The 28,000-nt window shown below is 41.7% G+C and overlaps 1 protein-coding gene across 2 annotated transcripts in view; it reads right to left on the bottom strand.

Annotated features, from left to right (window-relative positions):
• The window catches only part of ELK3 (ETS transcription factor ELK3), a 36,817-nt gene extending 10,488 nt beyond the window's left edge, over positions 1-26,329 (bottom strand). The window contains exons 1-3 of one of the 2 annotated variants that reach the window (XM_066183412.1): positions 25,891-26,327; positions 9,048-9,256; positions 36-827 (exon numbers count right to left, since the gene is read on the bottom strand). In XM_066183412.1, the coding sequence (XP_066039509.1) occupies positions 36-827; positions 9,048-9,254 (999 nt within the window). In that variant the 5' untranslated portion in view covers positions 9,255-9,256; positions 25,891-26,327. Of the gene's footprint in view, positions 1-35; positions 828-9,047; positions 9,257-25,890 lie in introns of both variants that reach the window. The other variant, XM_066183413.1, reaches the window with a different exon arrangement.
• Between the last annotated feature and the right edge of the window lie 1,671 nt (positions 26,330-28,000).

Raw genomic sequence — 28,000 nt, 5'->3', positions numbered from 1 at the left:
CATGGAGGGAATGCCTGGAGACAGGCAGGTCTTACCTGTGCAGTGAAGAAAGCTGGAGTCAGGGATCCCGAAGGAAGCGCGGGACTGTTGAGGGCAATGGAACCAATGTCGGTGCTGGAGAGAATCAGAGGTGGGGCAGAGATTTCCAAGCCTTTGGGTTTTTTAGCCTTTGGGGGAAGAGATGGGGATTTGGCCTTGGAGCCTGAGGAGAGGTTCAGAGGCTCAAGGGAATCTGAGTCATGGCAGCTGGAGTCAAGGAAGAAGCTCTTGTGTTCTGTAGGGAGGGGTGACGTGGGAGACAGAGATGGTGACCTGGAGGAGGATGATGATGGAGATGAAATGCTGGCACTGTTGGGTAGCATTAAGGAAGATATTTTAGCTGATACTGAGGAGTTGAGGAAAGCAGAGGCAGCTGCTGTTTCAGAAGTAGAAGGCAACGACACCATGGGCCTCGTAACTTGTTTGTCTGTTTTGTTTGTCACAAATCTGATAACAGTCCGGACTTCTTCAACTGGTGTGTTTCCTTCTGACTTCTCCAGCTTTTCTGTTTTGATTGTCTTGTAAGGGTCTGGCTGGTTCTGCAGAGAGTTGATAGTGAAAGAGGAGTACAGGCCAGAGTGGATATATTCATTACGGCTTGTGCTTTTCAGTGCTGACAAGCTGTGCTTGTGCTGATCCCTGCTCTCCGAAGGCATCTTACAGTCGCTGTCCTGCAGCAAAAGGCTCTCTCTGCTGATCTCCACAGCATGTGGATCCATTTTTAAAATCTCAGGAAATGAGACAAACTTGTATACAAATTTTTGTCCGATCACTTTCTTGATGATGTTCTGCAAATAGAAAGAAGGTGCTAGAAAAATCAGCATTTCAGAGGCACCCAGTACTGCATGCATAAGGACGGGGGGCACTGCTCCCTTGTCAAACTACGCAGGTCGTTTTGTGGGGGTCCAAACGCTGATCCCTCTTGGGTTATTCCAAAACCTCTCTGCTCAGCCAGGGAGTCCACTCCTGGCTCCTCATGGTTTCCAACAAAACCACCATCACTTGGTGACAAAGACCTATTGGTAGCCTGTTTGACTTCTGCTTCCTCTGAAGCAGCTTGGGAACATTTTCTTTCCAGTAAAAGCAATTCTGCTGCCTTGTGGATTTGAGCCATGCCATCACTTGCATTCCACAAAAAAGGCAAACTCCTTCATTCACGCCTCCTAAAACTGACAGGAACTACCCTGAGGATGAAGTACTCTCACAATGTCTGCAAGGGACAAAACCACCTCAGCCTCCTGGCCCCAGTTATTTACCCTCTGATTCTTACCACATACAGAAAGGATAGAGCTAAACTTACAGTGACTGTCTTTCTGTCAGTAATCATGAACTTATATCTGTGAAAAATGCAAGCTCATGCATGGGCTGGAAAAGTACTTGTGTCCTGTGATATCCCCTGCACCATCCCCAGGCCTGCATTAGGCTCAGGGTGCTCATTGGTGCAAGCAGAAGGTTTTTATCAGTCTAAACTGACTATGGAAATTAATTACTGAAAAAGTCCCAAACCTCTCAAAGGTTTGTAGAACCATTTATTTTTTTTCTTGAAGTGTCCCCTTTATGTAAAGAACTGTTTCCTTTTGAGACTTTTTATGAGCATCCTGTTTCCAGTCCTAGCACTCCTGCAAACCCAGGTTGGCTGCCTGCTCTAACACAATTCCCAAGGATATGTGAGCTCCTCCACAAAGGCACAGGCCTGCCCTAGGGACCGGAACATTTACCACCCTAAGCCAAGTGCTGCAAAACAAAAGAAGAAATATGTCCTGAGATTTCCATGCTAATTTCTCTCTTCTTGAAACCCCTGGTGGAGAGTTTAAATCCCCTCTGAAAAATCCTTTCCAAGAGGCTTCCCTTTAGTCCAGCACATCTGCTGCACCTCCAGCTGGTATTCTGCAGACATCTGCTTTGCTGTACATATGGGAATGTAAATATTTACAAATTTCCTAAAAATAAAATTGGTTTTTCATTTTACCACGCTTCTGACACCAACAGTGGAATCATTTGTTAAACTGACTGAAAATGAAAAGAAAACTAAGGAAAAGGAAAAGAAACATCATCTTTCTTTATATACAGACAACATGTAGTGCTGGGTGCTTGTACTACCTGCATTACACGTTGTTTAGTCTCAAATGCAAGAATCATTTTGGGAAAGAAGAATCTGCACTTGGGTATCAGAACCTCTTCTGTCTTTTAGCTGAGCTACTGCACTCTGTAATTCATCTGTCTGAATGTCCTGGCGTTTCATTCAGGCACCTTCTTGAATACAAAACTAACCCTACAAAGAATCCTGGGATGCAACTTTGCATCACAGGTCAGGAGCTGCGGCACAAACAGAAAATGTTGTTTCCCAAGTTGATAACTGGGATCTGTAGCAAAGAGAAGACTTAAATTCAGCAAGTTGAGGCTAAAGGCACAAACTGCCCTCTTCCATGCTGAATTGTACACACATCTACACACCTGGCAGATGCTGCAATGTCTTTTTTACCCTCCAGAGGTTCAGGACAGTTAGCCCACAGAATCTCAATCTGCATGAGCTTTAATTCCCATAGCTTTGGGCTTGGCCTAATTATTTTTTTTTTTCACTGCTAATTAGGTGCAACATTGGATGATTACACTCTCAATATTGCTTTCTTTATCCAAAGAGCAAAACCTCCAAAATACTCACATATGAAAAAACCATCCCAAATGGCTTTTTGTTTTCTTTCTTTAATATATATTTTTTAATTTAAAATAATGCCTCACCCCTGCTCCTGGCAACTTTGAATTATTGTTAAATCAAGTGCTAGCAACTGAGATCCTCCTTGGAAAATGTGACTCCCAGAAGAACAAGATTAAATGTATTTAAGGATTACACTTTTACACTGATGCAGGCTTGAAATGGGGGAACATTGCTATAAAAAGCAACTGAATGGACTGGTGAGTTTATATTTCCTTTGTTATTATTAAATACAGTTATATTTTAAGAGCATTGCAGTGCTGCTTCTCCAACTCTGCCAGCCTGCAGCAAAGACCCACTTAACGATGGCTGGAGATGAAAAGATTCAAGTGCAGATCCCTCAAGCACTTTGCAGGCTTCTCTTAAATGTGTAGCCTGAGGAAATCTCCACCAGCATGCAAGAGAAAATAAGGACACAAATTAACGAAGTGCCTCGGAAAGGCACTGACTTTTCCATATTTTTTGACAAATAATTGAAGGTTAAAAGCAGCGTATTTTTCCTATCACCTCAGTGATCTGTCAGAATCATTTTGAGCTATGACAGTTCAAACCACAGAAGACAGTGACAGGCACCACAATAAGCAGTTTGAAAGGGCAAAGAATTGTGCCTTCCTGCAACTGCAGGAAGACTAGACCACTTGCTTGGTAGCAGGACAGTAAGTGTGTGTGAATATTTAGCCTTATTTTATTGTTGTTGTTTCAATTTTCCAAGTAAATTCCCTCATGAACAGACTTGCAGTGAGTGTTAGGGCTGCTGGCCAGGGCTGCAGGGAGCCAGGATAGGACTGCTGGGTCCATGCCACTGCTGCAGAGAAGAAATGAGCAACTGGGACAAGAGCAAGGGCTCCAGTCCAACAGGTTAAAAAAAAGTCTTATCAATAGACAGCACTCTCTGACACTCAGAGAGAGGACAGGCAGCAGGGAATGCCCCTCTTCTATTGTCTTCTTGAACACTTTACACTTCCCCTCCTCTGCCCACAGTGTACCAAACAGTGACTACAGCAAACGTGCCCACCCCACCCTGTTGAGAAGTGCTTGGAAAGCTGCTGACAGGAGCCGGGCAGAGCAGTGCCTGCTGCCTGCTCCAGCACATCGGCCGTGCTCGGGAGCTCAGGCTTACTCACACCCCAACACTTCAGGAACTCAATTTACGAGCCCTTCCAAAGCCAGCCTCACCCGAGAGCTCTGAATCACCAGCTGCAGGGATGGGTCTCCTCTGCCCCTGTCCACGGAGCAGCTGGCTGAGCTGGATGCCAAAGGCTCGGTGGACTGGTTCTCCCTGCAGCTTAAACTAGACTATACTGGGGAGGGGTTCTGTCAACGCTGCATATGCTCTGCTGAAATCGATCATGTGTTTGTGGGTTTGTTTTATCAGACTCCTACTCCGTGTTTGAGCCATTGACAGCAAATGTGCAACTATACTACCAGGGTGATTGGAGAATTTTTAGTGGCTTGGTCCAAACCTGTTATCTAGCAAGTTTGCGGGCTGCAGGAGCTACTTGGGAGACTGAGCTGGGAAATGGGATCCACTTCCTAGTCAAACTTCAGACTAATGTGGGATCTCAGAAGCAGGAATACAATTTTTCCCTCTTTTCAGGAACTGACCTATGATCAGGATGCCTGAGAGCTCAAAATTTTTGACAGAGCAGAATGAACTTGTCTGCACTGAACACCCCTGGTCAGAAAAGAAAAAAGACCGGAGCTGTAGCTGCTGCTCCTAAGTCCCACTTGGATGTGTTGCAAGTTCCCTGGCTCTAAGAGTACTGAGGGGTTCAGCCTGTGTAGGAACACAGGCTACAAATTCCCACCTATCCAGGGTGCTCCAGCTACTGGGACCCCTACCCAGACAGAGGGCTGCTCACACATGTCTGAAGTACATCAGCTGGCAAGATGGTTTGCTCTGAAAAATCGAGTGTGTCCACATCAGCCTGTGCAGGCAGGCAGATTCTGCTAGCATCACAGGTTATGCAGTTATGCTTATTACACTGTGTGTGTAGAAGTCAGATTTTGTAACATTTTTGATGCAGGCACAGATGCTACTACACTGCGCACCTGTACTGACCTTTGGAAGATCATGGCTCCCATTTAGCTGGATTTCAGTCTATCACCTCCCTCTGGAAGGTAAAGGCTATTTCTCTGCTGGCACCTATGACCAGGTTCTCTGTTTTCTCTGCTGCAGTTCACTGGACATCCCTTTCCTCTCACATCAAACATGAACTATTTTATGTGTCTTTTTGAGGCAGGTGTTCTTGGGTTTTCTCCTCTACCTATCACCTCTTGCTGAGTGTCAAATTCTTTACTCCCATCTTTCCATACAGATAGCACTATATAACCATTTATGCCATTTCAGCCAAGCACTTTCTTGACTTTCACAAATCCCTCTTGGATGAAGCTCCTTCCAGTTTTCTATAAAGGTACTTTCTAATGCCCCTTAAAGTATTTCCTTGTAACACCTCTTATCGGCACCACTACATAATGTATAGTTGGTACTCCAGGCACAATCACATTGCTACTGTTTCATTGTAGGATTCTATTTCCCCTGAGATGTCTTACAAGAAGACCTTCCCAAAAGTAAAATAAAAGTTTTCATTATCACTTTATATCCTGAAGTTCAGTCAGCACCCAGGTAAGGGACCCTTGTCCAAAACAATTCTTCCATGCTTCCACCCACATTTGGACATTAAAAATAAGAACGAGTAACCAGGTTACTGGGTTTGATCTAATAGGAGGGGAGTGAATGTATTGGCACCTCTGAATCCTGAGAGCACCCATCCGTGCACTGCAATAAGCACAAAGCAGACCATATTATTTTAATACTATAAATCATACTGCCATGCCATCTAAACAAGTGGGCAGCCATTAACCGAAACTAAAACTGAAACTGAGTGGATAGCACTCACTGAGTAAAGCCTCGGGCCACGTACTGTTCAGAGGATGCAAAAATATTGAATAGCTGCTCATCACAACAGTATGTGACTGTGTAATTAAAGATGCAGCATAACTCATGCAAACATTAGGGTTATCCAGAGAACGGTGATTCTTTTATTTCTAACTTCTGAGGAGTTGACTTCCAGTACTGCCACATCCTATTAATGTTAGTATCAGCATGTACTTTTCTGGATTCACCCTCCTTCTCTCAAAAAAAAACCTCATGGGAAAACTCACTAGCTTCTCTCTTGTGGTGTCATCTTGAAATATTCATAGGTTTTTTCAACATTCTTGAAACCCCTGATGACTTCCAAAAGATATGTGCTATTACATCTACCATAAAAACAAAATAACTAGGTAACTTGAGGAAAAAAAATAAACTCATTAACCCTACTTTTAAAGCTATTTTATTTCTAGCTAAAGTGCTGTGTGTGAGAATAGCGCCGAAGCATTTCCTTGCCTGAAAGCATTACAAAAGATTTCTGACTGGCAAAAGTGTGTGACATGATGGACACAAGCTGTAGGTAGAGTGCAGGATGCCTTTCCTCAGTGCTATCTGTCATCTGTGCTACTGCTCTGTTGAGGCAATAGGGGAAATGCATTAAATAAAAATAAGAGTGGGTGTGGGGGGAGGAATTCGGGAACAAATGAAACAGGAAATGGAGTCTTCAAATTATCTACAAACCTTTAGCAACTATAATCATGGCAGCATATTACAATCAAGACATGCCGTACCCTACATTTCCTGAGGTGCTTTTTAAGTGAACTTAACATAAATCTAGCCATCAGCCTCAACAGCTTGTCATGCTTGCTTTTAAAGCCAGGTTAAGGAACTTGTCCTAATTGTGTTATTTTTCTCCAGTAGTGGAATTAATTTACTTTTAAGTTCAGATGAATCAGGTGATGAATTTTAATAAGCCAGTGTTCCCCCCAAGCAAAAGGCAGAGTTCATAAACCTGCATTTATCCAGCAATCAGGTTTTATTTCTCCATGGTGAATAATTTCAAAGATGGACCATGAAACATTAGTTCAGTGTCAACTGTATGCAGTAAAAGCAGAGTGCAGTCCAAGAAAGGTAGGTCCAGCCCATGTGCTACCATAATTTCTGGAAAATCACTGACCCCTGTCTCAAACTCACATGCTGCCAGATCACTCAGATTATAGGTAGGGAAATCCCTGTCAATAACTGCACGGTGCAAACGAAGTTTTGTCCAGAGCTCTGCCTCATCTTTCCTGCTGCCACTCCCCCATCTGCAGCTCAGTGTGTGTCCCATTTGTTTAGTGTGTTCCCATTTGCCCCAGCACCCCCAGCTGACAACACATCCATCATTGCACACAAGCAGGGAGGGGACAAGGATCTCAGAAGGCTCCTTAAGGCTACCTCAGAGTCTAGACTGCTTTTGGGTTTATCTCACAAATTGGTGAATGGTCTAAAGGAAAAGAGCATTAATGTCTGAGAGAGGCTCTTTCACCTCCCCAGTCCTTCCTTCCTCTTTTGTTCTGCAGGGAGAAGGAAGAATGTCAAGGAGCCTTTCCTCCCTTTCTGGACTTCTTCCCTGCTGTGCTATGCAGTATAGACTGAACTGAAGGCAGAGGAAGCGTTTAGGACTGAACCCACTGCTGAGCACACCCTGCCACTCTACAAGGATTCACTATCTGCTATCTTATGCCATTATCTCTCACACTTCAAAACCTGCACCAAGTTGCTCTGCCCCTCTGCACTCTCCCAATAATCCACCTTTCTCCACTGTCTGAGAACCTACAGGCCACAAAACACTATGCCCACAGGGTGAGAAGCTCCCACTGTTTTGTTCTAAAGGAGTTACTCTTTCAATTTAAATAGAAATAGCCATAGGTTTGGCTTGGGGTTCAAACCCCGACTGCAGTACACAAGGAAGAAAGTACTTATGCTTCTTTCCATCTAGGAGCTATGACCTCCACTGGACTGCAGAACACCTGAAAAAATGGGCAAAATCCTTGTACTACGCTTAGATAAAACTGTCAGACAGAAGACCATCTCTACAAACAGCAAGCAGTTGCTTCAGCCAGAGCCTTGATGAAGAAACTGTACAGCCACTCTGGCAGATGCTGCTTGAGCAGAGACAAGACAGATGACAAAGGGGTGGGTGGGTGGGTGGGTGTGTGTGTGTGTGTGTGTGCTGGGGGGCAGGGAACTGAAAACAGAACAGGGGTTTAAAAAAAAAAAGTTAAGGAATAGAAGAAGCAAGGGAGTCTCAGGTAAGAAGCCATTATATTCCATTACTTCAAAGAGATCAGAGAGATCTCAAAGCGTAAGTGCTACAAATATCTTGTTCCTTGTTTTTAAGCAATGTCTGTTCTGTCACTAACAGCATATTTGGGCTCTGCCTGGCTATGCTGTTCATGCACAAGCAGGCACTCTGTCTCCATTGATCCCAGTCAAGTTTATAACCAGAGGGGTTGGAGTCATATAATGAAGCAAGCTTCCCCACGCTGAGCAGAAGCCTTTTTAGCACTTACTGAAGGGGATTCATCACACCAACTGCTTGGCTTCTCAGTCAGGCCACCTTTGAAATATATTAAGTGGGAAAATCTGACTTCTAGTGGACAAAACACTAACACCTCTAAATCTGAAACTAAAAAAATTCAGGAGAAGGAGCCCCTGTGGGTTATGAGAAGTCTGATCATCCAATTGCTTATTGTTAATTTGTAGTCAACATGGTTTTTGATCATCGTGTTAGATTGGCTGCATGGCACTGTGCCCTGCAAGAATTAGTGCACTACAAATAATACATGGCAACAGTACTCTAAGGTCAGTCCAGAAACAATATCTACTTTCCTCTGCCTTGTGCAGGCACCAAACATGCCCTAATTGTGCTGAACACTGCCATTACTCACTGTATAATCTCCTCTCCTCATCTTGAAAATCAAGATGAAAACTTGATTAGGCCACTAAGCACGGCTATGAAGTTTTCCTTTTTAATATACAAAATCTATAACAGTCTTTGTTATTAGTATTATCTTCAAGAATATAGGAAATAGTAAAACCTAGTAACTTGGAATTTATATATTGTATTGAAAAATATCCATTTAAGGAGAACTAACCCTGGGAAGATTTAATATCAATTAGTAAAAACAATGTCATATTTATCAAAAAAAGGGTGCAGAAACAGTTTGGAAAATCCTTGAATTTACTGGAGTCTAAAATTGAGAAATGTGAATACGCAAGATTTGCGTTCTACAATATTTGTATATTTGTGTTCTACAATCTTTTCCTTCTAGTATCTTGACTAGTTAGAGGAACTTCTGAATAACTTCCACAGAGAGGAGAAATATTAACTGGTAGCATTTCTATTTTCTTAGTCTGCATGAGAATAACAAAATTTACCTTGTCATAATAGTATCTGAGCGCCCGGCTCAGCTTGTCATAATTCATATTAGTTTTGTTTTTTCTGAGTCCCCACAGCTTAGCCACTTCTTCTGCCTTGAGTAGCTTGAATTCGCCATCATTAGACGTCCAGCAAATGAGGTGCTCATGTTTCTGGTCTAGCAGCAACTGCAAAAGGAACTGCCACAGTGTGATTGCACTCTCCATACCTACAAGGGACAAAGGAGAGCAACAGTGTGAAAAACATTTGGGAGCAGGTGTTCCACCCAGCGCTCATTTCAGTAATAAGCTCTGTGCAGGAGTCATCCTACATAATTGAGAAAACGAAGCTATCACATCATTCACAACCAAACATCCACAAGACCTACAGGTCTTCCACTGCTTTTCCAGTATTTTTCCCACTGCTGTTCTCTGAAGGGACACATAAAATAGAGGAAGTATTTAGAAAAACACTGCCCACAAAGTTCACATTATATAAGACCACCACCAGTTGGCGTCTTCCATTCGTTGTAAGCAACCACTCTTCAAAGGAACATGTAAGGCGGGGAGAAAATGACTTAATATGACTGTCCACTGAAATGATATTAAAAACCTGCATACATACTACTGAGAATTAGGAATATTTTTAACAGTGCCTGAGTCTCATATCTGAGGTTGTTTGAATATTTTTTTTCTCTTCAAAGGTTGTTTGAGTATCATTTTCCTTTGCTAACTGCTTGTGCTACTGAGCCCTCCCTAGAACAAACCTTTTGTTCAGGCACTGCAATAAAAGGATAAACTGAAGGCGGGTTATATTCCAATTTGGCACAAGTGTATACACAACTTAAAAATTGGGAGCATTGTCGCTGCGAACAACCTATCATTTTAATGAAGAGGCAGCTAAAATTGACCTTGTAAAGTATAGAATCATTAAATGAAATTTTCACCCACTTTCAAAAACATTCCCAGCCTTAGCACATTAACACTGGATCAAATAATTTTTTCTTGGCCTCTTCTGATTCTTAACTTGGATATGTTATGTCATACAGATTTATTGCTGGTATTGATTAATTGACTATGGTGCTAATGGGGCTAATTATTACCTGACTTACCTCTGTGCATGAAACAATAGGTATTTTTGTCTTTACCTAGACAAGCTCACGAATTTTAGCGCTCTCGTTCATTTTGCTCCCCAATACACTGTTGTTTTTGCCCGAGCAGATGACACGGACAGGATGCCAGGCTTGCTGCCGGCTGCTTCCCTGGATGTGCGTACCACAAGAGGGCACAAGACTTCCAGCTATCCCCGGTAGGGAACAGGACAGCGGGAGGCTGCGGGAACAGCTGCCTCTTCAGGTTCTGCCCCACCCCAGCATGAAGGAAATCACCGTGCATAACGTTCACGAATATTTAGAAAAAAAAAAAAAATAATTGCATGAGCTTCACGACTGTAAAGCAAGTTAATGATACTAGAGAATGTCGTCAACGGTTTTGTGGAAAAACGGGATTTGGAGGTATATTTTGGTCCAAATAATTTCTAAGTACCCTGGCCAAACAAGGGTTGGCAGAATCAACGATGATTTTACTATTCTTCAAAATCCTCATTTCTCTAATTAACTGAGAGTCCCGTCTGATTGACAAAGACAAAACCACTGATGCCCAGCTGAGTGACACCGTAACTATGCAGCACTTTAAAAGGTCGACTTAGGCTCCTAGGACTGTCAGGGATCCTGGAAACAGAACAGCCTACATGGACGGTTTGGCACTTTCAAACGTTTGCATTTGCTTCATTGCAATTTTATACAAATCCTTTTCCACACAGAATAAGGCAAGAAAAAAAATTCATAGCTAGGATTAAATATACCTGACAGTTACTCACTTTACAGCTTTTAAAAGTTCCTTTGAACTACACCCTCTTTGCAGATATTAGCATCTTTAACAGATTATTTATCTATAACTTCATATATATTCATAACTTCATATATAACTTCATAGATAATAGTGTTCCTATTAATCTGGTATCATAAATATACAGATACATGTCATACATGGATACACTTTTTAATACTTGTAAGCTCTGCAATTTACTTTGCTAAAAAGATGTATTTATATACAATCATATTCCTCTTTAATAATCCTGTTTTCTGTACATCATGTATTTTGCAGCCATACCCCACATAATTTCAGCTTGCATCATACAACTCTTCCTAACAAGAAATCACAAACAGACCTTTTGTTGCTCTGGAAAATTGTAAGTAATGTATAAATATCTTTCTTCAAAATTGTACTAAAATGTGTCCCATGCTAGAAAGACCCGTCATCAGAACTTCAGCTGAGAAAAGTAAAGAGGGATGAGAATTATAGAAGTACCTACACAAACTTCACCATCATATCATCACCCAAAAGAGTGTAATCCCTCAGAGACACAATTCTCTCACCCAGATCTTAAACTACAAGATCAGCAATTGTGGCTCCAAAGAGAGGTGAGGGGGAACTGAATGCAAAGTGAAGAAACATTTTCCTGCAGCCTGCTCCATCCCCATTCACCTCTGCCCATGAAAACACACAGGGTAATCTACAGCTAGCTTTGTACTACACTTTCCATTATGAGCCTGTTTTCTGATGCTTATCATCCTTAAAATGTAAACAGGTTTGGATTCCATTTTATCTACTGACTGTGGTGCTCACGGCAACTCAGCCATAGGCATAATGTAAAATGCATGAACAGCACAAGACTGGGCAAGAGAATCCCACAGGGATACTCACTCCACAAACCATAGGTCCCAGTGAGCAAAAAGAGGTGACTCCCATCAAGTTATTGCATAAAAGGTTACTGCCACCTTTTTAGAAGTGGCTCAGTTATTCCAGCTGAGATCCATGGATAATCTCTGGGGGTCACTTCAGGTGCTGGACCCAGGGCAGATGGCTCTGCTGGGATTAGATTTAGGCAGCTCCTCACAACCCTGTCTTGCCTGACCATCAACTCTCCCAAGCCTATGGTTCTGAACAGGCTTTATAAAGGACCTGTATACCTCAGACTTCAGCATCAGTGTGCTCAGTTGGTACGTGCATAAATCTTCTACTGGTATGACCCAAGTCTGCCCCTACAGAAACGAGATTAAAACAGCTCAATGCTGCATTGTGCTCCATCCCTCCATCTGCCACTGAGTTCCTGTATAAAGCTTCCCATATTGTTTGTACAGCAACTGTGTGTATGATTCCTACATGAGGCAGATCATGCTAATTACATCTTCAGCAGATCATTAACTGTATGGCCCTACTCTTCCAACCACCAAACTGGAGGTGTTCAGGTCTGAGTTGCACTGAATATTCACAGCTGTAACTACCTATAATAGAAGCCTTGTTCTAAACAGATATATGGTGAAGTAAAATCTCAGATTTCTTGAATTTGGTAAACTGGTGCTAATCTTATTTCCATTCTGTAAAATGTGATTTGCAGGGGAATAGTTGTAGCTGGATGCTCTGCCTGGACTCCTCTCTGAGAAGGAGTTTGGAAAGCAAAGTGGTCCCTTCTGCACCCCGTGACTCAGAGGGAAGGCTTCTCTAATAAACTTTGTTTGAAGCTCCCATTCTTCCCATGGAAAATTCCCATTTTTCCCAGAACATTAGTAAAAATCTAAGATTCTGCAGTGACAGGATTTTTTAGCTGATACAAAATATTTAATTTCCAAACAGATCAACAGAAGTATTAATCTGCCTTTCTCTATGGGAACTGTTTTGGATTCCACAAGGCACTAACTGTCCCCTTGGGAGGACAGAATGGCTACACAGGGCTTAACTTGTGCCTCATTTGAGTGGTCAAGCAAGAGAATCACAACAGATGTATTGGGTTTATTAGAAGACATGTAATTCAACAAAAAATCTGGTACCTGTATTAAAAGTCATAATAAATTATGACTGTGAGGAGTTGGAGATCTTCAGAAAACATTATATTTCGTTTATGCATTTTCTAATTCTTTTGAATTTTTACTGACTCAAAGGGAATTCAATGCCTTGCATTACTCTGACAGAAAGAGTTGTTAGGATGCGGTCATTTCCTACAGTGACCACATTTCATTCAACTCTTTATTAATATTAAATAGTAATAAAAATATTCCTCTTACTTCTGTGCTCAGTACAATATTTGAATGCAGGGCAATAAATAACACATAGAACCACATACTGAATAACATGGGTTAGAAGAAAAGATAGTTTTAAGGAAACCCTTATTTAGATAGTGACACGTATGAATGATACAGAATGAGAAACACAACCTATGTTAGAAACACATCCTGTGCCATGGAAAGCCTAATCAAAATTCATACAGACAAAAGAGTCAATTTTTGAATCCATTAACTCTGACAAATCTGATTTTGCCATCTTACCATTTTTTAAATATTTATACAATGGACTTGACAGTCAAAGATGTTTTGTAAGCCATGAAACAAAATTTGCTAGTTTGACCTGACCTAGACAGCCAGTAATTTTACTTTGTGATCATTTTCACTACCACTGATGCAAATAATTACGGGCATAGTTAAAAGGAATTATACTTGGAAATGCTGTGTTAGACAGCAAAATGGTATTTCAGGACTGAGTTTTCGGAAAATTCATTTCTCTGGCAGCTGTGACAGGGAACCACACTGACACCATCTGCATTAGCAATTTACATTCCTTGCAATGTGCCTGCCCCCATATAAACCCTACCAACTGCATGATCAGTGTGATACAACATGCCCTCCACACACCAAATTTTAAGTTTAGGTCTGATGCCAGAAGGCAGCAAATCAAAGTATCTGTACTGATAATTCTACTCCTAGTTCAACCAAACTGAGGAACTAGCAGAAATCCCTGAACTTGAAGCAGCAGCAGAGTCAACACCATAAGCTCTCCCTGAAGATGATAATGGAAATGGACAGAGACATCCATAGAGCAAAGTGTCCCACCTGAGACATGATATTCCTGTAAAGGGTCTACCCAAATTCCTCACTTAGGCAAAGGGCCTACATGCCAAATACTCTCTCTCCCTTTAGCAAATGAAGACTGGCTTCAACCAGCATGAAAAAAAACCACTATGAAAACATTATGCAAGTTACACTAGAAATAGTTAAGAAGTGATAATATATGTGCTGATGACCAGCATAGGCAGTTTCTTTTTTTAACAAGACAATACATATGAAATTCCATGTGATAAAATGTCAGTCAATAAGGTGGCACTAAGATCCAGAAATACAGTTATTAACCTGCTGGGCAAAATGAAACAAATAAGCAAGGCATCTTAAGTCAACGCGGTAGAAAACCAGGAGGCTCGGAGACAAATCTAGCAAACTAAAATCTCAGTACTGGAAAGATTTATGACAGGAAAAGTGAGAAAAGCAAGATAGTCCTTGCAGCATTAAGTTTTGTAGGACTCTTGCATAGGAAAAGCCACATGTAAAAGGCAAAAAACTGGAAAGCAACTCTGTGGCAATTCAGGACTTCTGCAGAGCTTCCACACAATCATGTGTCAGCTGTAACACAGCTCTGCTCTGCTCTCCCAAGTAGTCCAGGTTTCCTACTTGGATTTTTTCTCCATGTTAGCTCCCCTACAGCCTTTCCAAAATAGAGAGAAACTGCTGATCCTGGGCAATCAACATGAACAAGTTTGAAGGCTAAAACTAGGAATCCCTCCAGGCATTAGGATCAAAACCAGTCCCTCCTGCTTTAGAGGGTCTGCAAAGGAACATCTCGGAGCCTGAGCCATAAACCAGGTTGTGGGACTTGGGGCAGAAGAGAGACAGCTGAGTGGGACAGACTGGCTGGGGTGCCCAGAGGCTGAAAAAAACCAGCTGGTGACCAATTAAATCAGGAAGACAAGAAATGTTAGCCAGCATTAATGCCATATAGGTAGTCACAGAAAGATGGTGATTGGACATGTACATGAAAAGGATTAAGAGGCTGAGTCAGGGCAGGGAAATTAATTTCCCTTAGCATATGAAGAAACTGCTGATTCCTTCTGTAGCCAAAGCAGCTGCAAAAGATTCAGATCCTTTTGGTATGGCCCATCACAGCAGGCACACACCTCCACTTACATTTCCCTTACAGGCACGTGTGTGCTTCTGCAAGCACACAGCATTTCTCAGTAACAGATGCCTTTCTTCACCATTTCAAACTACTCTGGAAAACGTGTGTACATTTTTGTACATCCATTTTCTGCTTTTGTATCCTAATTCTGCCCAGCACGTTTCTCCAAGGAGCGCGACGTGGGGCATTGTTAGTTTCTCATTCACGTTAGCATTTGGCTTCCTTTATTTCTGCAGGTTGCAGCCAGGAAACTGGAAAATGGGCCACAGGAAACCTGGCCTCCTACATCTGTCCCAGTTTGTAATAGCAGCTCTGGTTTTATTTTTCTAAGTGTCTCAGGTTCATTTTAACCCTTGAGATGACTGCTGCAATACCATGTGCAAGAATGTGACTGTTTTGCCATTGTTTTTTAACCACCATTTCTCAATACTAGAAATGGAGACTTTTACTTAACTAAATTAATTTTAAAATCTATTAATACATGGAAAATAAAGAGTTACATGAGCTTTAAAAAAAGACAATTCCATATTTAAATTCCATGCTATATAGAATACCAAAGAGTATATATAGAGAAAAATATGGAATAAGGCAGTGTCTATATACATCCTAAACATAGTTCTAAAGTGAATGTCCATATGAAAAGCTGAAGAGTTTATAAATCCTCTAGGACAATTTTTCTATTTTACATTTTATTTTCTATTAAAAATTTTGAAGTTCACTTGTTTTTCATTTAATTTCTTAAGCAAGAGTGTCAATCAACAAAAGGAACTTTTCCAAAATAATTTAAAAATTAGTCAGCCATAACATTTTCACTGAAAATTCATCTGTATAACTATGACTATATCATGAGATAGTCAATTTAAAGACAATTGCCAAATCTGTCCAAATGTTTGCTCAGAACTATTTGAAAGAAAAAGCTGAGTCAGTCTGAACACTTTATTTCTCAACGAGATGCTTCATGGGTGATAAATAGGATGTGGTTGGTGAGGAGTTAGTGATTCTGCCAGAAAAGAGAAAAAACAAATATCACTTTGTTTACTCAGAAAGTTTCCAAATATTCATCAAAGGAGATCTTACCGCTAATTTAATTGGGCTTGAAAAAATAAGCTCTCAACTAGGTGTGTAAATATGGTTTCATTTGATGCAGAACTTTCTCTGTTAAAGGTAATAAATCAAACTAGTGGTGCAATCCTTACCCAGGACACCTTAGGGAACTGACTGTGTGTATGATACAGAATGCTGGTAATTTTTCCACATCCAGCAACCAGGACATTTCCTGTCAGAGCATCCTCCAAGTCCTTCCATTGTGTTGAAACTGCAAAAACTTTCTAAATCAGGACTTCCTCCTATTATATTTTAGAGGCGTCTTTCTGGGAAATGCAGATTCAAGTGAAAAAAAAAAAAAAAAAAAAAAAAAAAAAAAAAAAAAGAAAAAAAAAAAAAAAAGGAATTCCTGCAGCACCACCCAGTGGAAATATTAGAGAAAACCGCAGGGGTGCCCCAGCGCACAAGTTCCGATTTACTGCAAAACTACAGTAATATTGCCACACAAACACGGACTGGTTTAAGGACGTGCCAAAAAAACACAGAGGGTTTTTCTGGACGATCTACTTAACAGAGTCATACAAGCTATGTCTACCTATGTCTACTCTGCTACTCCAGCATAACAGTCGTCTTTTTACTTCAAATTCTAATTTAAAATATTATTTACAGTAAAAATTTACAAGCTCTCCTTCTCAAGCAAGAATACCCACTGTTATGGCCCAGCACGTTTAAAAAAATAAACAGACTCCTGTGACTCCTGTGGTTAAGAGCAACACAAAAGAGACAGCAGCAAGACCTCGCAAAATATTAAGGGATAACATCAAGTTCCACCGCGGAGAAGAAAGCACTCACACATATATCCAGTAATGCTTCAAGTAGGTACATTTGGTAATACAGTGTTTGCAGTTTTTAATTTTTTTACCGAAGTCAAAGAAAAGCGGAGGCAGATGTCCAAAGGAAGAAAGTTCTGCAATCTCCAAACTAATACAACAAAGGACTGATTGCCTGCCAAGCAGAGGTGTGATGACACCATCTCTACAACACGAGTGTTTTCACATTTTCTGTAAAGATGCAGTTTAAGAAACAGTTTTAATCCCACTGGAGTTAAAGCCGTTAGCAAGAGGGAAAATGGCTGGTTGTTTCCCTGTGAAGGCTTAAAAAATAACCCACTCAATTATTTCTAAAGCTAGCCATAAACAAAACTACATAAATCTGTAATGGCTCCAACCCTTCACCTTGGGACAGACACAAAATGAGTGCAGACTCCTCACACTGCTTTCTGTCTGCTCATGTGGTGCACATCTGTGGCATGCTGGCAACATGCTAGGCTGCAATCTGAGGAACTCCTGCTTTCAAAGCCAGCCCTATATGTTTATTTTTCCCATATGACTTCCTCTTATATTTTTGTCAGCATCAATAGGACACAGATCATGATTACATGACCATCCTATATAAAATTTCTGATGTTTCCAGAGCTGAAGAGGGCAGAGGTTCCAGCCTCTGGGAACAGTGGCTATTCTGAAAGTTTACTTAATATATCAAGAGATGATTACTCCCAAATGTAAATGCTTTATCTGTACTCCCTTCTTTAAATGAAGTATTAAAATTTTCAATTCTACAACAACAGACTGAATCCTTTGTAACTTGTGCAGTGGCTCTAATATGTTAAATTGTGTACTATTACTATCTGTTGTCTCAAATGATGCTTTAATACATTTCATATGCACATGTTTAAACTAATCTTCCCCTTGCCACTGATTTTTGCTAGACTAAAACTCAGATAGAAAAGCAGGTCTTTTTCATACTGTGAGCAGAGAGGAACCTGGCCAAAAGGACAGGAAACAGTTCTTTGAGTCCTGTTAAGGAAAACCAAGGTGGCTGGCAATTTTCATGAAACCTGAAGCACAGCAAGATCATCATGGCTTACACTGGTAGTCAGACTTGCCTTACCATGCAAACTGGATTTTCAGAATTTGCTGGATTAGCAAAATGAGTCACTGAACTATTAAATAACATTCAGGTTTACCTGCAAATTGTCATGTTGCAAGGGGTGTCAGTTATAGCATTTGTTATACCAGAAATGGTGTAACGCAGTTCAGCAGATGGTAACCTACAAATATGGAATCATTTAACTGGACAGTTTCTTCCCAGAATATTAGCTATGTTGTGGTAGTTTTTGGAGCACAAGCCAAAGTGTAAGTTCCTTAGCCATAAAAAATGAGCAACAAGTCACAGTACTAGTCAAGGTCTGTATTTTTATTATCTCATAGTGAAAACATAAATCAAGAAATATTCTTACACCTAAAAATCTCAAAGATCTACTATATCTTCTCAGTGCTAACCAAAGTTCTAATATGTGTGTTTATCATGCACTGAGTTAAACCAAAACCCAACTAAAATATTTTAATCTTCTGACATTATTCACTTGCCTACTACACCAACAAGGACCTGCAGGTCACACCCACATGTTTCACCTAACTTCATTTATCAAACACTAGAATACCCCACTGAATGTGTCATAGAATACATGAGATCTCAGCCAGGAGAAGATCTGGTTGTCACTCCCCTGTACTGTGTCCTGTATGCTTAAACTAATTCCCACAGCTGCTGCAAACTATGAATGAGAGACAAATGAGACACTATTTCAATGACTACAGCAAACTTTGCTTTATACATAGTGCTCAGATTGCACGTTTAGAAGTGACATCAATGCACCAACTGGTTTGTCAATGTCTCTGCTGCTCAGGATATGTAACGGCCACTGTTTTGACTTGTATCCTGAATTCTGCATAAAATTATACATTTAAATAAAATGCAAAGACTCTATTCCCTCTCCTCGACTTGGATGAGACTGCACAGTCAGCATTATTGTGCCCTGCTCCCTGGGAATCAAACTGCTCTGTTCTGTAAACGTTTTCATCACAGGGCTTCAGCACTGAAGTGGCAGTACTGAAGGAGCATTGCAGTCATCCTTTCTGTGCCAGCCCTATTCCACACTCACTGTTTGCTAAACTGACCACACATGCCACTTGCTCTGAGTCTCTTCTGAGTCACCAGACTTCACAGAGGTCTATATCCAGAATCTAAACCCACACTGCCATCTCAGCTATGTTAGTGTAGTATGGAAGAAATTCTCTGAAGGTTGTCAGCTTTCTCCAGATTTCACTAACTGAGTTGCAAAAGGAATTTGTTCTTATTTTCTTTTTAAAGACTGTTTCTTCACATGAATTACTGTTAATTGCTGGAAAGAGATAATGGTAGTACTTTAGTCTATAAATTTTTTGTTTGTGCTGTATTGTGACTTGATACGGCAAAGGCCACTCAACACTACCACAATGTAAACATTTAAAAACAATAACAGACATTAGCATCCTTCTCAAAAAGCCTAAACTGAAACACATCTGATCAATTTTCATTTAAAAAAACAACAACAAAAAAGAAGAAATATACAGAGACATAGTAAAGAGGTGCTGTCACCACATTAGAGGCAAATGGATGTGGAATAGAAACGTTTTCCAGATGAACTATCAGCTGTGTTGCAAAATAAGGAATGGAAACTTATAGCAGGACATTTGATTTAAAACATTTAGATCATTTAGATGAAGGATATAATCCAAGTCTACTCTTTAGTGGACAACTGCAAAACCATGTTTTACACAAACATTTTTGCTTGCTCACTAATATTTTCAGAAAAAGACCCATCATGTAAAATATTATTAATGGGACTTAGGACTTAATACTTAGGTTAGATCCTAGAAAGCTTTTACCAAATTTGCATGATTGGTAATAATAATAAAAATCACATAATATTTTTTACATAATTTAACAACAGTGAAAAATAGAAGACAATGTGTAAGACATGAGTTTTCCCCTCACAGTACTTCAAATGATCTTCAAGCGAAGAGCCACAAGATAAGAAAATTGTATACCATAAAGCTCAAAAAACTAAGACAGGATTGCTTGCACAAGAGCCAAAACACATTAACATGTAGTAAACTGGTATTTGCAAAAATAATCCAAGTTATATTCTGAATCTTTAAATATTGGGTAGAAAATCGGTAAGCAGAGACACAGATGTGACTGAAAAAACTCCCTGAAATGGGTCTGGGAGAAGCCATGGAATGGGCTGTATCATTCACACACTCAGTACATCCTTACACTGCAAAATTTAGAGCTATGAAGGACTAGGAGGACCCTTCACAGAGCAAGCAAGAGCCACTGCAGTGCCTTAGTTACATTTAACATGCAACTAGTCTCAGTGCATTAACAGAAGTGCTGACACACTCAAAAGTAAATACATGCCTAAGTGCTTTAAAAGATCAAAACAAAATAAGTTTGTGGCTTCCTACAGGAACTCTTGTCCTGAAGATCCTGAGCTGTATCTAACTGCTCAGATGTAGACAGATCACATGCTATAGTCTTCAAAAACCTTTCTTTACATAGTTGATTTTTATCTTGAAAGTCCACAGGTGTCATGTCTGTAATTGTCATCATGCAGTTGAACAGTTTTCAACACTTGGCCCACGCATGCAGGGATCAGTGGACCTTCCTCCTGAGGGAGAGGCAGAAGCACTGCAGCACCACTACTGCGGGCACAACTGCTCAGAAATAATTATGGATCCACAGATACAAGGACAAACCCCACTGCTGTAGACAAACACAGCAATGCTGCTTGAGCAAGCAGCCCACAATCAGACATGGTGCTGAGAACTCTGTAACAGTAAAGAAGCTATCATTTTCAGCTGAGTTGTACCTGCCTAGGGCATGGCAAAATTGGCCTCCTATATTCTTAGCCGCAATGTAATTTTAAAATATTACTTAAATATTTAGTTGTCCGTTGGTATAATATGAGATACTGCCCAGGAATTGCAGCTATCGAGCAGATCAGCTTCAGGGTACATTTTGGTAGTGCAAAAAAACTACCACAGTATTCATAAAAAAATAAAAATGCAGAACTGACTATACAGTTATTAACTGGCATTGAATTATCTGGCAAGTAGTGCCTTTGTGATATTTTTGTATCAATGCTTATTGGCAGGTGTTTCTTTAGTTCTAGCTTTTAGAAAAGTCTCCTTCAAAGAGCTTTTGAATTAAAATCCACTCTTAACAACAAACCCTTAAGAACCTGAAATCTGATATAATTACTGGCATATAAAATCACAATGTGGTAAAGAAAGTTTTATGAACAAAGATGAATTTCTTCTTGTGAAGTGCACAGGTAAGAGGCACTCTGTTTCATCTGCTTTGTTTCCATCCACACAGCCTTGTATTTTGTGGCGCAGTGAAGCTGGACTTCCTGTGCCTACACCTTGACATTCTCCTCAAAATCATGACTAAATCTTTAATCATTCATTATTCAACAAAATACTTCAACATGACAACAGACACATTCGGTCTTTCAAGAGCTCTCAACAGCCTCCAGAATACTCATTGATTCATTTAACAAGCCACAGATGAAGTAAACATCTGTCTAATGATTCAAGACAATGAGATTCCTTATTGTGGGAAACACCGAGGAGAAAGCCATGGTGAATCAATCCAAGGATACGCGGCACACACGACTTCCACAGGCCCGTCAGTGACAGCCTGTGGCATGAGCCATTGGGTGTGGTTACCAGGCACAGACAGCAGCTCAAAACCAACAGTGCTCTTTGAAACTGGCCCAGGATAACTGTCCTATAATCAGTGTCACAGCTCCAAAATGGATTCCAGCAGCAGCATCCAGGCATGCCGTGCACTGGAGCCACCTCCACCAGAACCAAGCCACGGACTGATAAATCATCTCATTGCACAAAGGAGTCCAACCTGCCATATCTTTATGGGAAGTACTAGCTAATTCATCAGTTCTTTACTATCTTACATTATTTAGCATTTTGGCAGAGAGCCACTCAGAGAGATAATGGTAACTACATGAACTTACAAATTTTATATGATGTCACCAAAACACACCAGTTAAAATCCTTTTTTATAAATACATGCATCACAAGCAACTATGTGTGGGTGCTCCTTATCCCGCGCTCCCTTATCTTTAGTAGCCAAACGTCTGTTTATTTCGGTACCTATTTCTTTCTTCTGAAGCGACACGTTGTCATGTGATTGCATTCCCAAGACTAAGATTTGTATTTTCTGTACAACTTCATGGACCTTCATGTCTGTGTGTTGTGTATAGCTACCTTCCTATACCTTCCTAAATGTAAACATATGAGCCTCAGAGCAAGCAACAAGCTCCATGCACCTTGGTGAACCTGAAAATTGACTCTCATTCTGTGCTAATTCCTTCAGAACCAGTTTTTGATCAATATTTGTGTTCACTTGACCAATAATAGCTGCCCCTAAGAATAACTCCGTTATAAGAATACCTCCATCCCAAGAAGGGCATTACAACAAGAAGGCGAAGTTTACATAATTGGATTTTCTGCACAGCAAAGGGGAAATATTTCAGTCTTTGGAGAGATATACTTGATTTCTTTCCATGGCTTAAGTTTAATGAAATAACATTAAGTAACAGGAGCAAAGAACCACTCTGAATTAGTAAGCACTGAGAATGGCTAACAAATAAAACAAAATACACTTTTGTTCCTACAAATAAAAATGTCCATGTGAGTGGTGTTATAAACAGTTACAAGGAAGACTGTAGCTGAGTATCTCCCCTGAGACTGAGTTGCTTATTTCAGCTGTTGCATCTAGGTGGAGTTGGTGATATCAGAAAGGACATAAGCCTGTGGGTTTTTCCTTTTAGGAACAACTCACAGAGTTGATTTGGAAAAATCAAGATATAAGCAACGACTGTAGCATTTAGCAGACAATATATACTCCTAACACATTTTTAGACAGGTGAAGAATAAAATTATATTTACAATAAAAGCACCTTTAATACTTTTTTAATTACTTGAGTGGAAACTATCATGCATTACATGATATCTGGATTTTCTTTTTTCCTATTCCAGACAGAACTTCCAGAACTCCAAATGTATTTTTAACACATCTATGGATTCCTTCTCATTCAGTCTTTCAAATTTACAGAACACACAACATAAAGTACACTACTACTACATCTGTCTTCCTGAGGACATCACTTACCTTGAACAAACACAACATACAAAATTTATACAGTGTGGATAAACTATACATGTATATATGTATGTATGTATGTATGTATGAATGTGTGTGCTTCATCTACTATGATTCAGTAGACAGCACACTGAAATTCCAGCAATATTTAAAGCAATAGGTGAACGATTTAATGTCCATATTTCGGAGAGAGATCGTAAGAGCCAGGAAACATCCTCAGTAAGTTTTGGTGTTGTATGCCACGCTAACTGATCCATAACATATTCAACAGGATTTTGAACATTATGTCCAGTATTGCACTTCTTTCTCTAAAATTGAGAATTTTACAAAAGAAATAAACCTCCAAAACTGAAAAATAATCCGTCACTTCCTGATGGCTGCATTTGATTGAGACAGAGATTAGGCATTGTCTGGTTTGTACACTATTCCAAAAATTCTTCACTGCCCAGCTAGAAAATCGAGAGACATCTGCGTCTGGAGATTGTGTCACTAATCCACTAATAGATGTCCTCTGTGTAGTGATGTTAATGAAGAACTTTTCTGTGCCACTTGGACGTAGGAAGTGCAAGAAACACTGCAGATCCTCAGAGGTAAACACGTGGTATACTGCAAGCACTGTTTTTTTGCATAATATTTGCAAATTAGTTTAATGCTATCACATGATAATTCAAGTAAGTTCCTGCCTAATGCACACCGTTTTATTCATATTTATTGACATTTCCTTTAGCTAAAATCCACTTGCAAGCAAGAATCCATTTTCTTTGTTTCCTCCAGACTTTTTTTTTTTCCCCACAAAAAGTTTTTACTTATAATTTAAAGATTGGTGGGGCATGGCAAAAATCTTTGTAATTCTGAACATAGACTCCTTTCATGACCATTATGAAAGCAAATCACCACAAAGTAATTATGCAAACCACTAAATCAAAACTGGTATGTACAAAATCATTTGAAAACTACATGTAAAGCATCAGTACAGGAAGGCTATGTGGGTGAATATATTTTTCAAATCTGGCCATCACCTCAGTATCTCGGCTCAAAAATCTTTTAACTTTGCAATTACATGTAGTTGTCAGACATGCATAGAACATGTCTATCATAACACAGACATCTTGCTACCCCATTTCTGTGCTTCACCCTATGGAAGTATTTATGCATAAATTAATCTGAAATAATTGAAAAGTATGTATGAGCAAAATACGAGTTGAATCACAACTTTCAGCTTGAAGCGAAATGTAATGATTGACTTTTGGAGTCCTCATTGACTAAAAAGATGCTACATTATATAAAATTGTCATAGCACTACACTCCTAAGTAAATAAAGATGTAACTTGTCTCCCTTTCAACTGCAACGTTAGAAAGGCTGACAGGGCTTCACAAAACCCTCCTGTGTTAGGGAACGGAAACTCCTAATGAGATTAGTTGGTGTGTGTGCAGACATTACTTAGCCATGACTAAATGGGCTCTCTTCCTGCAGCCAGTGGAAAATTCAGGGAACTTTTTCCCCCTGCAGCATCAGAGTCCCTCTAACCTTCAGCAAAGCCAGATCCAACAACAACTCTCCACTTTCTCTCCCTTTCTCTCTCTCTCTCTCTTTTTTTTTTTTTTTCCTTCCCTTACAAACATTTTTTGTGGGTTTTTTTTTCAGTTGGTGGTGGAAACTATCCACGTCGGCCAAGAGGGTCTGGGGGCAGGGGGTGGCTAAGAAAAGCGAGTGGGGGGAGATCCGGGGAGAAGGTAGAAGACTACAAAGGAAACTGTAAAAAGGAGCAAATACATAAACCTGAGAAGGAGAAAACCACAGAGTTTCTTTGTGAGCTGCAGTGACTCATTTTCAAGATGTTGTCTGCTGCCAGTTTCAAACCGGAAGCGCATGGCAATTAGTCTTGCTGTTTCCAGACAAGCCAGAAACTCTCCCGACACTTTTTTTTTTTCTTTTTTAAAGCCCCTTCTTCAGTTTCTGCAGGAGCCTTCCCCTCCCTTCCCCCGCGCCCTCCCCGGCCCCGCTCGGCCTCGCAGCGCCCGCCGGGGACCCCGCGGCGCCCCCGCCGCCCTGACAGGCACCGAGCGGCCCCCGCCGCGCCGAGCGCCGTAACCGGGATGCCGCAGGGAGGGGGCAGCCCCGCGGCACCGCCGGCCGCCTCCGCCGGGGAGGGGCACGCCATACGCCCCGGCAGCGCCGAGGGGCGGCGGGCGGCGCGGGGTCCCGCGGTTCCCCGCGACCCCCGGCGCCTCCTTCGCGGCCCTGCCCCTCCTCACGGCCCGGCTCCTTCTCCCGCATCCCCCCTCACACACACACACGCGGTCCGTCCCCTCACCTGCACCAGCAGCTCCCGGGGGGCGGCGGGGTCCCCGGGGAAACCCTCCCCCGGGGCGCGGGGCCCCTGCGGCGGCGGGAGCCTCCTCGGGCATCCCGCCCCCCGACCGCCGCCCCCTGCCTGGCTACCGCCGCGCTGCCCGGGCCCGACCCCGGGGCAGGACCCCTGGGCTCCCCGGCCCCGTGCGGGGCTCCGAGCCCCCTCCCCGCGGTGCCCGGCAGCCTCACCTCCCTCCCGCGGGCTGTCCCCGCTGCCAGCCCACCGGCGAGCGGAGCGCGGCTCCGCAGCAGCCGCCGGCCTCCCCTTCTTCTGCCCGCAGCCCCCCGAAACTTTGCGGGAGCCGGGACGGGCGCAGCAACACTTGTACCTACCCAGCGGCTGAGGGACTTTTCCGCTCTCTCCTGGTAGTCTAGAGGGAGCTGAGTAAAATTCCCTGGTTCTCCATGCTGACAGTCTTCTGCGGGCTCTCTGTTGCTCTAGTAATGAGATCCTGATTTTGTTTTCCCTTTTTCCTTTTTTTTTTTTTTTTTTTTTTTCCCCTTGGGCCGGTGTGTGTGTGTGTGTGTGTGTGTGTGTGTGAGCGCCTGCCCGTGAGAGGGAGCGAGCAGGAAGCCGGGGCAGTCAGACAGCGGCCCGGCTCACTTCCTCTCCCGCACTATTCCCCGGGCGGTTTGCAGTCTGTGTAAACAGCCTTTTCCTCCCCGCGCCCCTCGCTCTGGCCGCCGATGTGCAGCATGGCTGTAACACAAGACACACGCATAGTACAGCGGGCAGCAGGGACTCAGCCGCCTCGCAGGGAGCTCCGCGACTCCCCCGACCGCCACCCCTTCCTGTGCTACACCCCCAGGGAGGAGCTTCCCGCCGGCAGCCCCAGCTGTCCGGGCCGAAATGTACCCGCGTTTCCCCGGGGGACACCGGAGGGATGCTTATGAACCCCTTAGGAGCGGTGCTTCGCCATCCCGGAGGATGGTGACGGCCTTTGGCCCCTGGAGAGACGGCCGCCTTTGTCCCACCATGCTGGGGCTGAGGTCACCGTGGAGGGGAGCGTGTGGCACCTGTGGCTGGGCTGAGGGGCTGGTGGGATACAGTAGCTCGCTGGACGCTCGCTGGCCACCTTCCCAAGCTGAACCTCGCCGGGATAACGAAGTGCAAAAGCGGTGCAACACAGTTCAACAACTTAAATAGAGGGAAATAACATGTTAAAAATCAAATCATAGAATCCTGGACTAATGGTTTGATTTGGTTTGTAAGGGACCTTTAAAGGTCATCCTGTCCAATTCCCTTGCAATGAGCAGGGACATCATCAACTTGATCAGGTCATTCAGAGCTACTGCTCCAACCTGACCTTGAATTCTTTCCACAAATGGAGCACCACCACGTCTCTGAACAACCTGTGGCAGTGCTTTACCACTGTCGTTGTAAAAAAAATCTTCCTTATATCCAGGCTGAACCTATCCTCTATTAGTTTAAAATTATTACCCCTTTTCCCATTGCAAATCATCAAATGCAAGCTGGGTCTTGCAGCTCCACATCGTATCTCAAGAGTCAGACCAGTGGTAGTTAGCTGATTGAGATTTAGGTTTTGGCCTTCAAGCTGTAGACCTCAGATGTAAACTGATGTTTTGGATTTATTAAAAGGGACACATTTCCAGTATTGGGAGTTTACATAAGTTTTGTCTTTCTCATGTCCCGTGTACCAGCATTTCTAACTTTATTTAGAAACTTTCAGAGTGAGTGACATTATCTTCTGTCTGCCTAGAACATCAGTGATGTTCAAGGCATAATTCTTCCAAACCAATACTGATATTTCTTTTAATAGTAATGAGATTTCTCATTCCAGCGCTATAACTGCTGTTCAGAATGTTTTTGATGAGCACTGGCATAGAAGTCATGATTATTTTTTTATCACTCTATTGGTTGTTGCTTACAATCTCATTGAGAACAAAAGTGTATTTTGATGGAGTTAAAGAGATTGTCACAGTCGGCCATTAAGCATCAGTCAATAGCATCTGAACAGAGGTATAGGATCATATTTAGTCTCTTGAGGAAGTCCATCAGGTTTCTTCCTTCTTGTCCTCTAACATGCCATAGGGGAGCAAGAATAACTTGGTACCAGCACACCAAATAATGGAACTTCGTTATTTTTCTTAAATCATTCCTTTTTAGAAGTCATTCTGAATTTCAGAATAGAGATATGAGGGCTGATAAATCCTCATTTTGTGTTTTCCAAATAAAGAAGCATTAAAATGCTTAATTTCAGATAATATATTTCCTAGATTAAATGTGCAGTGGATAAATTCCTTGCTGTAAGCACTAGTTTAAGTCATGAGGATGAAGGAATAAATCTTTATTTGGGAGCTACAGCAGAAGACCCAGTTTTGCAAACAGGGCAGTCAGAGAAGTTTTTATGGTATCAGAATGAAACTCTGGACTGACAGCTGGGGGTATCAGCACTCATCTTTTATATTTATCTTTTATTGT

Source organism: Chamaea fasciata, unplaced genomic scaffold, assembly GCF_029207755.1.
Source record: "Chamaea fasciata isolate MVZ Bird 193981 ecotype frontalis unplaced genomic scaffold, bChaFas1.0.hap1 SCAF_5, whole genome shotgun sequence".
NCBI classification, from domain to species: Eukaryota; Metazoa; Chordata; class Aves; order Passeriformes; family Sylviidae; genus Chamaea; species Chamaea fasciata.
This window is presented reverse-complemented; position numbering and strand designations above follow the sequence as displayed.